The sequence below is a fragment of the Rhea pennata genome, chromosome 1 (assembly GCF_028389875.1).
Source record: "Rhea pennata isolate bPtePen1 chromosome 1, bPtePen1.pri, whole genome shotgun sequence".
Lineage (NCBI taxonomy): Eukaryota > Metazoa > Chordata > Aves > Rheiformes > Rheidae > Rhea > Rhea pennata.
The window spans coordinates 31420132-31433716 of record NC_084663.1 but is presented as its reverse complement, the minus strand read 5'-3'; the positions used below and the strand labels follow the sequence as shown (position 1 = coordinate 31433716).

Here is a 13585-nt window from a genome sequence, read left to right as displayed (position 1 = left end):
TATATATTTATTCAAAGTATTCTCTAGTCTGATAATTATGAACTATTTTTCACAAGAAAAAAAAACATAGTCAGCAGACAGCCAGAAATTGTATTCTGTTGGCTTCCGAAGTCTACTATATTTCATATGCCTTCATAAAAATCAGAATAATGGACTGTGTTCCATAAATACTCTAACATTCAACAGCAATTTTATAATATATAATTAACTTGCTGTAAAGTGCAGTAGTCTAAATCATTACAATAAATTATTGTACCATCTAAAAAATGTGGGTAGAAACAAACATTGTTCTGTCTTGTTTATTACAATATAGGATTTACTGATAGATTAATATACACAGACCCTTAAAATAATTTTCATACAGTATGTACCCTGACTTCCTTAAAAACTAATACAGGTATGACTCTCTAAATTGGGGGACAAAAAAGGTAGAGTGAAGAACACTGCCAGTAGTCACAGGCAGTAACTAATTTGTCCAGTTTCTGCTCTGCAAAGGACCACTGACTCACATTATGAGATTACAAAAATTCAGGATTAGCTCTGGTATTTCTGAGCTATGAGACAACTGAACTGTTTTCTCTCCACTAATTGCAGTTACTACCTCAAATTGCGCTCAGGTAAATACTTCATGTTTGTTCATGAAAGGAAATTATTTTTATGCAGAGAATTAAAAAGATTCCATGCTCCTGCTACATTTTAGATATCAGTAAATTAAGGTTTAATATCTACAAAGCCTCATTTGACAAGGAAAAAGGACAATACACTTCATTAGTTCTATTTTGTTATCTGTCTCAAAGTATTAACTGAGGGGCATCTAAAACTTCAACTCATATGAAATCAGTCTTACTCCAAAGCTGCCTCACTATAAACACATGTACACCTGTTGAGGAGGATTTCAGTCACAATATACAAAAGACGACCATTCAGCTTAGATTAATGTAAAGATCAGCTCAAACAAACAAATGCAACTCCCTTTTCCCCTACGAAGTTAATTTTACAGATAGTGTTAAAGTGTTTAGATTTTAATTCATTCCAGTTTTACACTCATGAAACACATTAAAAATGAATGGCACATTCAAGAAATTATTAAATGTGAAATGCATCTGTTAAATACTTAACTGTTATTACTTATAATGCAGCATGTGATATTGAATAGTCCTAGTGATAATGAATACATCCAATTATCAGTTAAATTGGAGGAAAAATATAAACAAGCAACACGTTACATAAGCAATCAAATAGATAATTTGCAAAATCTGTCCCAGTGTGTAAGGACTCATTTATTGTAAGAATTGTGGGTGCTTTTTTTTTTTTTTTTTTTTTTTTTTTTTTTTAAACGAGCCATGTTACATTAATATTACATATTTTAAAGGATCACATTGTGCAGTCCCTTTCTAAAGCAAATTATTATCACCAGTACTAATAGGCACCTTCATTAGAAACTGGAAAGGGAACAAAGGTAAGTAGCCATGGAGGTGAAGTTAGTTAACTAAATGCTACTGTGAAACAGGGAGTATCAGTGGGGACCATGTAACTCACCACCATAAATATCAGTGTCACTCAAATTAGCAGCTATAGTGTCATTCAATGAATCCACTGAAATAAACAGAATATCATGAAGAATGCATATAAGAGGGATAAATCAAAGTACTGGGAATCAAAACGTGATGATAGGGCCATGGTGAGTTAATCAAATGATCGATTAATTTGTTTCAATAGTTACGACAATAAATTGGTATTCTTATACATGAAAACCATTTCAAAACTGTTATTTATTACACTGTAATTTTTCATTTACTCAAATATTACAAAACATTTTTTCAAAAGAAAAAAGCCTAATAAAGTCAACAGCTTTTACAACAAATTATATATCAAGAAAATCGGAGATTACATTCCAAGGTTTATAGAGTAATTTAATTTCTTATTCAGAATTAAAATATCAAAATTACCTAGTGTAGAACTATTTAACTGTTGGCAAATAGCTAAGAATACTGGATAAATACAATGTTAGGATGTGATTAGGTACTGCAATACTTACTTGAAAGAACCTTTACAGAAATTGGTTGCTTCTGCTGTATGGTTTGTGTATGATTAAATCTTGCATAGCAGATATAGTCTTCACGGGTGTCTTCTGGTTGTACATTAGAAAAATAAAGGTCTCCATTTAGACCTTGGGAAACTCTTTCACTTTGAGGTAACCTTTGGAAAGCTAAGCAGAAACAAGAACACATTTATTTCAACTATAATACACACCTATTGTTATGACCTGCAGAATTTGTTCCATTACACTTTCTGTAACAGCTTATTTCTTTGCAACTTTCCTGTAGTCTTTTGGACATTTCTTCTGGAGCGTCCTTGTCTTCCCTTTCTTCCCCAATGTGTTAATTTAAAATGCACACTGAGATCTCCAATTGCTTTTGAATTTATGCTCTTGGGCTGCATTACGCTTGCTTTCTCATTTCAATTTCAATTCAATTTCATTGAATTTTAGCTTAGAGCGAAACTCCGCCATCTGTAGTAAGTCTTAGTAAGCACTGATGAACTGCTTATAAGAATTGAGACAAATACAGTAAATCTTCATAAAAAACAAACTTACCATTATCCATCCAAAAGATGATAGGTGGTGGTAAGCCAACAGGAGGTCTGCAGTGTAGCACTAGAGAATCACCTTCTCGAACTTGATTTGGTTCTAGTTTTTCTTTAGTCCACAAAGGGGATCCTACAGAAAATAATTTCAACACACACACAAACCATAGATTGACAAAAATTCCAGGATTTAAGGAAGAACTACACACACAATTCCAAACATATGGAATAACTATATACATCAAAAATTTGGGTCCTATAATATTTATTAAAGATTTAATTTTTACTCTTTATGTTTTCCTGGGAGAAAAGAAAGTTTTATTTAAAATATTTTTTACAACAGCGATTCACTGTTGTATAACCAATTTACTCAAATTATTTTGGCTAATGACTGAAGCTTCTGCAACAGTTTCTCGAAATGCAAGAAAAAAGTGATGCACACGATGAAAAGAGAAGTTAGACCTTCAGAAAGTAGTATTAAAACTGATTTAATGAAATATCTGAGAACAATATGCTTTAAGCTGAGAAGCTTGAAAAACTGATCTGAAATTAAAATGACAGAAATATCAGTAGAAACAGTTTATCATTAATTAAATGAATTATATTAGCTTTTTCTCCTTTTTGGTCCCTATCTGTTCTATGTTAAAGCTACTACAAAAACTATGAAGTATGTGCATCAGAAAAAGAGAATAAAGATTGTCCTCAACAAAGATGTACATTAAAGATTTACAGTTTTCTTTTCTAATTGTAATGTTGTATATACTACCCAATTTTAAACATTGTAGGTCATCCAGATGTACCGAAAAAAAAAAAAATCAGAAAAACATTCTGGGTATTTAATATTCTAAGAAATTTTAGAGAGCACATGCAATATTTTATTAACTGTATAAAATACAATACGTTCTAATCAGACCACTTTGATGATTAAAAGGTTGTCTTTTTTAAGAGAGGGAAAAAAGAGAATAATTAAAGCAAAATGTCCCTAAGAAAATAAGCAAATGTAAGTTTTTCACATCCTAAGAATATTAGAGTTTCACTTACTGGATGGCCTTATGACAATATTGTTGGAAATGGCTGCTCCTCGTTCATTCCTTGCTGTACACTGGTATATGCCTTCATATGCTTCTGCCTTTCCACCGTTCATAATATTTATGACAAGGGTTCCTGAATTTGGTTTCATTGTTACCTGTGCATCTTTATCTATATCAAAATGAGTTCCATTGCGTGTCCATGAGAAGCTACAGTAACAAAGGCAAAAATAAAAAATTGTTTCTTCAGTAGCTTATGGTAGATCACATGGAGAGAAATAAAAAAGCCATTTTTAGTAACACACTGCATTTTTTCCTTCAGTTTATAAATAATATTTGCTCTCAAACTAAATCAACAAAGGAAGTAATAGAGCGCTTCTTTAACAGATCTGGCAATACTTTAAAATAAAAGGTTTGGGGTAACCTGGCCATTTCAAAGTCAATATTTTTATTTTTAAAAATACATAAAAAAAGGTTCGAAAGATAATTATATACTGAAAGGAACTGCTTTCCTTTCTACTAAAGATGATACAATAATGTCTGCTAGAACTGATATTGCTAAAGCTGCATTAGCATTTCTGCTATAAAACCTGTTGAAAGGGTTTAGAAACTCACCTTTAAAAATCTGCTCTGGGCTGAAATGTGTCCCAGCAGAAGACCACGTCTCTTAATTGATTTGGCCATTTTTAAGTTACTGAAGTGAATTAAAGCCTGAGTTGTGAGTTTAATTTCTTTTTACCACTCCAATTCAAACAACCGTGATTCATTACATGAAATTTTGCAGTCTGATAGTCCATAACTAACCTAGTAAGCTCATACTGGTGTTACTCAAAGCAAGAGATGTCTACTAAAGGAGCAACTTGAAATGAAGACTGTTAAAACTCATTAAAAACTCATTAACAAATGTAGAAATCACAGATTCACAGTGTGCAACTTTTACTACTGTAAACACTAATTCCTGCCTTATACTGTACTTTTGGCCGTTAACAATGTAATGCGGAGCTAGAGCTCCGTTCCCCATGCTGTGAATAGCAGTTTTTGTACTTGTTACACAGCAGGTTCATACCCTTAAACACAAACTTGACCACTACATCTGATTAATGGTTAGCTTGTTACCTAAAGAATAAATATATGCAGTACTGGAAAAGTTCAAATTTTAGGTGACGTGGCCCTGATCTTCTGCAGTAGGAGGGCAGTTTGTACATTGCAGCGTGGGACTGTGGAGAAACAGGGGCCAACGAAGAGCACTGCAACACGGTGGCAGTGGTTTTGGGAGGACTAGAGCCCTCTGAGCTCGAAGTGTGAACCTATTCCCTAGGAATCTGCAGGTGAAGTCACAGATTGTGGGGTTTCTGTAACCCTTAGCTACCAGGAACACTGAAGGATGTGGGGAAACAGTACAGCTTCAAATGAAAGCTGGCAAATGGGGTATGAAATCCTGAACTTCAGATATCTGAAAGTGAGAATCTCTGCTGGTCAGGTATATTAAACAGCCCACCTATACGCTTTTATGCCAACTCTCTGCAGTAAAAGTCACCCTGCTTTAACGAACAATTCACACTCACTCTGACTGAGAAAGTTTAGCGTCAGAGCTTTCAAGCTGTTCAAACTCCAATATTCATTTGTAGGACCAGATTCAAGACTAATGGACCATGTTACTTATTGCAATAAATGATCTGGATGTGATACCTTCAAAAATAGGCAAAACAAATTACAAGCTATTTCACGAGAAGGGTGAAGCTGTACAGCAATAAGCCCTGACACATGACTACGGTATTTGAGTCTCATGGACAGTGCTCACAGTCTCTTAGCTAAATTCACCCCAAAAAGGAGTTTAGGAGAAACATCTGCAGAAACAGTACAGTGGTCCCAAAGCACACTGTAATCACCCAGGATTCTGGAGAATAGCATTATGCCTGTTATTTTAAAACGCTGGTAAACATAGTAGTATTATTGCACTCCTACTATTAAAAGAACATTAAAAATCGTGAGAGCATCATAGAAAATCTCTGTCTTCTCTATTCTGCTGCCCAGCATGATAATGATCATGACTCCAAGGCAACCAGATAGAATAATGCAGAAAAAAAAACCCTTTTTAGTCATAAGTAGAAGTACATTTAACAAGCTCTGTGTGAATCTGAACAAGCAATTATAGGCTAACCTTGCTAATAAGTTGTAGCTTACTGAAACATATTACTGAAAACACAGAGATGCACATTTCTGTCTTATAATCTCTGAAATGGCAAAGACAGAATACATCATTCCAACCGCTTTTTCCAATTCAGATACCAGCAAAAAATATTCAGAAACTCCCTATTTCATGGTACTGGAAACAGGGCTTTCCAACAGAAGACAATTAGGAATCTGGTGTATGCAAAGGGTTACCATTTCTGCCAAAAATAAAACTGTTTTAAGGCTGTAAAATGCACCTGGCAAATCAAGGCTTACTGATCATTTAAACTGATAAACATATCTTAACTTCTTACAGAATAAAGTATTTTAAGTATTTTACAGTATTTTAAGATGAATCACACAGAATTGAGTGATTTAGAAAACATGAAATATACTACAAGAAAAAATTTCTCATGTCTCAAATTTGAGTCTCTTAGGGTTAGTCTGAATTTATTCACTGTGCATATTTATTGAACATCATGCCAAATACTGGAATGTGATCCAATTCATAGAATAGTATCCTTTATAGTGCCATGGGCACTTACTTATCTCTATTAGTGTCATAATCTATTATTATGTCATTGGAGCTCCGAGGAGAAAAAAAAAAAACTAGTTGCTTGATGGTACAGAAATGAGACTACAAGATGAGAAATATTCAAATTTGTATCACTTCCTAGTAGCTGTTTAAATTACAAAGGATTGGTGCGTGCATGTCTGTGTCATGCAAGCACACATATATGCACTAACTTGTTCGCTTACAAAAGTTATTTTCTCCTACTTTTCTGATGCTGTTAGGCCAACAAAAGCAAAATAAATACTACTAACCTTGGTGGTGGCTTTCCTTTTGCTTCACACTGTATTACAATATTCTCTCGAGGGTCAATAATGTAATCTTTTGGAGATTGCTGAGTTATTGTTGGAGGCTGAGACACTTCATTGTGGAATATAATTAAGAAAGAGAGAGGAATTTATTACTTTCAAAGCATCAGCAAAAGCCTTGTAAGTGGAGAAAGCAGAATTACAATTGACAACAAAATCAGCAACAAGAGACTGCAATTAAAGTATCCTTTGTAATTTGGCTGAAACTCTCTACTCTCGCAAATCAGTGCAGTTCTACTGTACTGTTTACTACAGCAAAACTACCTTCAAATTGAGTTATACCAATTTACAGCAGATTAAAATCTGGATGAAAATGTTAATGAATACCATTTGCTATATATCAGATTTCAAACAGTTTTCATGAAGTCAAAGGACACTTCAATTCTAAGTCCAGTATATACATCTGAATAAACAGCCATGGGACCTACTTCCACACACAAAAAAAGATGTTTTCAACATACAGAAATAACAAAAAAACAATATATGTTATTTCTAAACATTGGATGTATTTCCATGTTCTCTATGCATGTAAAATTTTTACAAATTTATTGTGCTCAATAGATTGAACTAATCTACAAAGCATGCTCCTAGGAACTACTTTTCAGGAGTAAAAGCTGTGTTTGAATACCAAGAGGTAAGAAGAACCAGGTAAGAAAAAAATAGTAATTAGAAGTTTATGAACAGAGTAAACATGTGAGAAAGGTCTAGTACTGATTTTCCTAAACCAAACCAAACCAAAACCCTCTAAACAGTCAATTTTCTGAACTGATCCAGCAGAAACAGCCTAGAATGAGCAGCATAAAATGAAATCTAATTGCCTGACAAAGTAGCCAGTGCCTTTCTGAAGTAATTTATAATCTATTACCATTATCTATAGACATATTTATAAAAAAATGTTTTTATGACGTTAAGATAGTGATAAACGTGTCTTCCTCAATATTATTAATCTGTTTATCAGTTAGTATCAGCTAAAGGAACCAGCTAACAGCGTTCTTGAGAAATGTGCAAATGCTGTTAAGTATCCATCCAGTAATACACTCTGTGACTGCTCTGAGGTCTGTTTTACCATTTGAGCATAATATTTCAATCATTAGAGATTGCTGTGTTCTCATGTTGCATCCTTTTATCTTAGCCAGTAAAAATTGTAAAACTGGGATTTTTATTTTAAGCATCATTAAACATTAAATAAGGCCTCTGTTACATAGAAAGAGGCAACAGTCTGTAAATCACTACCCACATGAAATAGCCAGAAAAAAAAAGTCAGATTATGGAATTGTAATGTTATATAATAGCTAAGCAGAAAAAAAAAAACACGCCATGAAGAGCTAGATTTTGCTGTTCTGCCTCACTGCAGAGAGGGAAGTGATTAGAAGTGGGAGAGAACATTTTTACAGGATGATGAATTTTCTGTATTCCTTCAGAGACGCACTCTGAAGGTAGTCTGCTCTCTCCCAGAGGCAGTTCTCAGAATCAGCAGGCATCACACGCTTACTTGGGAAAAGTAAGCGCACTGAAAAGAGATATGAGAGGAACATTGTGCAATGTACAATATATTCTACCTGATGATGCACATCAAAGACCTGAAGTCTTCACTCCTGCACTGTGCACCGCATTGCACTTAAAACATTAAATTTACTTAGCTACAGCTGAGTTAGGAGATCCCTAACTTGACTTAATTAACTGCACACTTTTTCTTTTTCTTTTTTTTTTAGCAAAATAAAAGTATCTCTAACTCAGACATGTAAAATAATTAAACAAATATCTTTACTCCTGAAAGTAGCCTCAAAACATTGCTCCTGCTGATATTGAATATGGATTTTGATGTTCAGACAGCATACAATTGAAAACCATACACAATTCATTTTCTTACATCCTAGAATGATTTATGTACAGTAGTATTTTCTGCATGCACAAAACATTTAGCCACAGCAAACCAAATTATGAACAAAAAGCCAGAATCACACATTTTTGGATTGCAAATTAAATTTGCAACACAATCAGTACTAATTTTCAGCAGCACAGTCTAATTTTTGTGGACAGGAACTTACATTCTTCTAGAAGTTTTGCTTTTATTCCCCCATCAGAAACAGCAGATGAATGGGCAAATGGAGATTAAAGAGAAATACTTGTTAGTAAAAAGAAAATTAGCATTTTGGGAGGGAAGTAAGTATCACAGGCAAGTACATAGGTCACCATTAAAAAGAAAACATTTACCACTGTAACCCAAGCAGTGATTCCTGAAATTCCAAAGATTTTTGTTATATCAGAAATACCACATTCATCACAAAATTCATGGTATGAGAAATTCCTCTGAAATATTGACTTTTTAAGGGCAACCAAGGTATGTGACTTTGGCCCCACAAGGACGAGAAGCACTGATAGAGATGAGACAGGAAATCAGAATTAATGGAGGGCATTGCCCTCATGTTGCAGCCAAAATCAATCCACCCAAATGAACATATGGAAAAACAAAGGGAATGCTTCAGGCTAAAATTACAAAGACAAAAGCATCTAATTCTATTCAACAGACATGCAATTACTTTTGATTTGAAAAATAACTAAAAAATCCAATTAATCTAGGTTGTCACATATTTATTGCTTATTTTAAACAATTTGCAGACATGGCCCCTCGTCAATAACATTTTAGAGCAAGTCAAACTGCTTTAGGTCAGCTACATTTCTGGTCATACCTTACAAGCTTTGAGACACTGAAAAGCATACGAACTGCTAACCTAGATGAAATCAAAGGCTGTTCTTACTATCAGGTCCCTGTGGTGAAGGTATAGGGAAGAGCTACAGAAAATACAACCTTGTTCTCTCCTTGCAGTACTCTCCCAGCAGCCATTCTAATCACTCTTTATGAAAACAATAATATAATTACAGATATAATTTTGGTTAATACAATCTTTGGCAACATAGTCATGTATCTAACCAGATCTGACACAGTTATAGATGTCATAGCAGGTAACATGTTCATTAAGAGTTATCATGACACATATAAAAGGGTTATTCATTATCATCTGTTGATGTATTGCTGGTTAATCTAGCTTGCAGTGTTGCTCTGTGCACAAGCTACCACAGAACTGAACAATTTATAAACATTTCTAAAGTGCAGTAAGAGTTTAAAACCCTACTTTTAGGCTGAAAAAAAAATGTTCATCCTGTTTTTATAAGCCACTTACTGTTTTAAGGGCATTTAGAATGCTACCAGTATGATGTCATTTAGATATATAGATCTTGCTACAGAAATAGGGATCAATGTTTTAAGAGGCTTGGAAAAATGTACAAGAAAAAAAAAAAAAAAAAAAAAAAAAAAAAAAAAACCTTCACCAAAGAAGTTGCGAGCTGTGTTGATAATTATTAAAGAAAAACATGCATGCATGGTAGAAAGGTATCAAAAATATGGGGGTAAAGAAAGCCATGCAGATTAGAATCACAGGTGAATTTACTAATTTACTAATTCATCAACTTCACAGCCTGATGTCCTCTTTTCTGGCAATTAGTTTTACAAATGAATAGTCAATGTGAGGTAGAATACAGCTCACTGAATTTTGAAAATGTGATCATGCTTATCTTAAAACGAAAGGAAAACCTGAAACATGAATAAATTCATAGAAATAGCTATTAGAGCCAGATACAATGATACAAATTACAGTATCTAACATAGTATTTCTATAGAATTTAAGTCCCTAAATACAATATTCCACAAGCTATCTAACGTCCCCTGCCTAATGTGCCTAACTCTAAATTTTCCTCACATTAACAGAGCTAGATCTAGCCCACTCTTGACAGGGATGAGCCACTCAACAATTCACTTGCCGTTGTGCCTGACTTGGCTATGGAAACTGGTCATTCTTCTGTGCAGCAGGAATATTCTGATTATGCTTGACACTCAGCGTTTCTAACAGGCCCTTAAAAAATGCAGCAGCTATTATTTCTTCCTTGTCAACATGGAATGCTGCCTTTAAGGCTCTGGTCCCCCAGGAACACAACTCTGAGTAAGACAAGAGAATTTCATACCATGGGATTTTCCTCCATACAGGTGTTTCCTCACCAGTTAATCCCAGAGTTCCCTGCTCAGCCCACTTTTATCTTAAAGCTTGACTCCAGGAATTTAGGAAACCTAACTCAGTAGTAGCTTAACTCAGTATTCTGGGTCAAAAAGTAAGATGTTTCCAGTGTCCCTGTTTTGGGTATTTGAATCTTTTACTGGATGTCACCTCAGCCCCTAGAAACTCTCTCGCTGGAAGATAAGGGTAACTGTTTTACAGCAACTAGGAATAGCCCTGGTACTTTCAGTAAATTGACAATATGACCTTAGCGCCACAAAAAATTACATTCTTTGTCCTTCTTCATTTTGATCAGCGAAAGTGTTAAATAAAGGCATACAAAAGTGTGATGTATTTCTCAGAATCCTGTTAACCTTTTTCAATTGACTAATGATATTTTGTATGTACAGTTTTCAAAAATCTTCAATAAATCCACATAAATATTCATAATCACTGTGATCCGACCAAAGGGAGCAAACAAATTTCACATTTAGTTCCATGTTGGAGTTATCATCATCTTTTTGTATATAAATTATGAACTAATCTTCCATTACTCTGCACTTATTTAGGAAGTTAATACTTACAGTCTAGAGGTACATCCAATGCAGAAATCATTTGGCACAGAAAGAGAGCCAAGGAAGCTCTGCTTGCAGATGTGCTCTTCTTTTTCATCATGATTTTAGGCTGCACTAAGTAACTCACACTGGAAGAATGAAGTCCAACTTCATCAGACTAGTGGCTTGGAATAGTTATGTAAATATAGACAAGAAACCTGGTAAATAAAAATATGAGAACAACAACATGGAGACATTATGGAGACCTGAATGATGACATCTTAGTAATGTTATGAAGTACCTGTACTCTATTCATTATATCCAAGGATAAAAGCAGAGAACAGTAATTACATAAGGTGCTCTAATGAAATACAAGCAGATTTCAGAAGCTCTTAAGATCATGATACTTCCCTTAATTCCTAAGGAAGCTAGTGAATAACACTTACAACCTTCTTGAAGTTTAGGTAGGCTTCTGATTACACACAAAATGTATAAGTGACATGTGTTGTCATACTGAGCCCTGAAAATCAAAAGCTAATTAACTGGCACTACACTGCCAAACTCTCTTCTCTCCTTTCCTGGGTCAAGAGGTGGCAGAAATTAAATTTAAGGGAAAACTGTTCTTTGAAATGTTCTACATTTCCCCCCTCAAGCAAGTGTGAGAGATCATATCAAACCGAGGTAGAAGAACCATTCTGACACCTCCTTATTTCTACTGTATTCAGGAGTTGAATGTTGAAGGATTAAAAACTAGCTGGCTGTAAGCCCCATCATCGTTACTGGTGACCTACCTACAAACAGCTGTAAGAATGAAGCTTTAGAAATCCAAGATAGTTCTCTTTAATTCTTAGGCAATATATTTTCAGTAGTTGGACAATAGCTGAGAAACCACTTTCCAGATGCCAGACTGATCAGAAAGTTCACAGTGACCAGCATTAATTTACCTTTAAGAGAGCACTTCCCAAGCCATGCATACAAACACAGAACACAATGCTATAAAGTTCACAAGGAGTAAACGTTGCAAAGAAGCAGCTGACTTACGCTAAATGAAGAAGATTACTTGTATTTCCTATGGCTACTTAAGCCAATTTATGCCAAGAATTTGCCTTAATATTTAGGTTATAGAAGAAATGATGTCTCCTAATTGCTTCTGTAAATGGACTTGCTCTTTGTGTAGTTTTCTGATCAGAGAAATTGGAACTGGAAAACAGCTCTGAGGTGAAGTCAAATCTCTAGACCTAGCATAGAACATCAAACTCACTGATTCTTACAGGCTACTGTAACACTGATGTGTTACATCTAACACTGATGTTTGTTTAAAAAAAAAATATTCCAACAGACTGAACTCCAAGACACATCCTGCTCGGATATCTTGGGAACTGCTGATCAAGGCACCACATGAAAGAAGGAATTGCTTACTCACGTTCAAAGTTATCTACACTACCCCACACCATAAAGAAGTAACTAAGTATTCCACGTAGCAGGTAAGAGAGACTACAAAACTCATCAGAACAGACGGTGCCTGAGTCTTAGTCTTTGTATAGTTACTTACACAAAGTGAAACTGTGTGAATGGATAAGATTGTAAGCTTAACGGAAAAATACCAGGCAAGCGGTTAAAGTGTACAACAGGAAAGCAGGGTAAGTTGATTCAGACTCTCTTAGTCAGAAAAAGAAACTGAACTTGGCTTTCCTACATTTCAAATGTGCACCTTAAATCATGTCAGTGAAATCCACCCCACTCTCCCACTTCCCCCCATTTGGCAGATGACATCAAAATAAATAACCCATAGAACCTACATGCATTTGGAGGGAGGCCAGGGGGAAGGGAAAAACGTTTCTTCCACCCCATATTAAGCACATAAACTAGCTGATTAGTGTCCTGTGATTCCTCTATTGTAAGTAAAGACAAAGGCTTCTCTTGAGCGTGATTTAAAGCACTCAAGTTGTTTTCCTGCACTGAAGAGCTCTTCAGAGAGCTGATTTCATTCCACTGACTGTAGCTGTCTGTTCTCCTTTAGTTAAGCTAGGTTTTCACAAACTACTCTCCCGACCTTCACGCAGTCTTCTCTTTCACAACATCACTGCAAGTTCAGATATGAACTACATATCTGAATGACAATTTAAGAGATGCCTTCTCTGAACAATGTGTTTGATGTAGGATTTACAGGACAATCCTTAAAGGATTCTACAAGTGAACCGTGAATTTTATTACTTCTTCTACAAGCAGAATTTCAGTTCTCTTTAGGAAAATGCAGAGAACCTGATTATCCACTTTATTGTCTTGTTCTTTCATCAGGTAAAATGAGTATTAAATC

At 34.9% G+C, this 13585-nt stretch overlaps 1 protein-coding gene across 29 annotated transcripts in view; it reads right to left on the bottom strand.

Annotated features, from left to right (window-relative positions):
• Positions 1-6663, bottom strand: part of NRCAM (neuronal cell adhesion molecule) — a 59949-nt gene extending 53286 nt beyond the window's left edge. For 14 of the 29 annotated variants that reach the window (XM_062567179.1, XM_062567272.1, XM_062567188.1 and 11 more), the window contains exons 1-5: positions 6612-6663; positions 3628-3824; positions 2597-2719; positions 2039-2209; positions 1540-1596 (exon numbers count right to left, since the gene is read on the bottom strand). In XM_062567179.1, the coding sequence (XP_062423163.1) occupies positions 1540-1596; positions 2039-2209; positions 2597-2719; positions 3628-3766 (490 nt within the window). In that variant the 5' untranslated portion in view covers positions 3767-3824; positions 6612-6663. The remainder of the gene's footprint in view (positions 1-1539; positions 1597-2038; positions 2210-2596; positions 2720-3627; positions 3825-6611) is intronic. The other 15 variants (XM_062567206.1, XM_062567346.1, XM_062567169.1 and 12 more) reach the window with 2 other exon arrangements.
• Positions 6664-13585: the final 6922 nt, after the last annotated feature.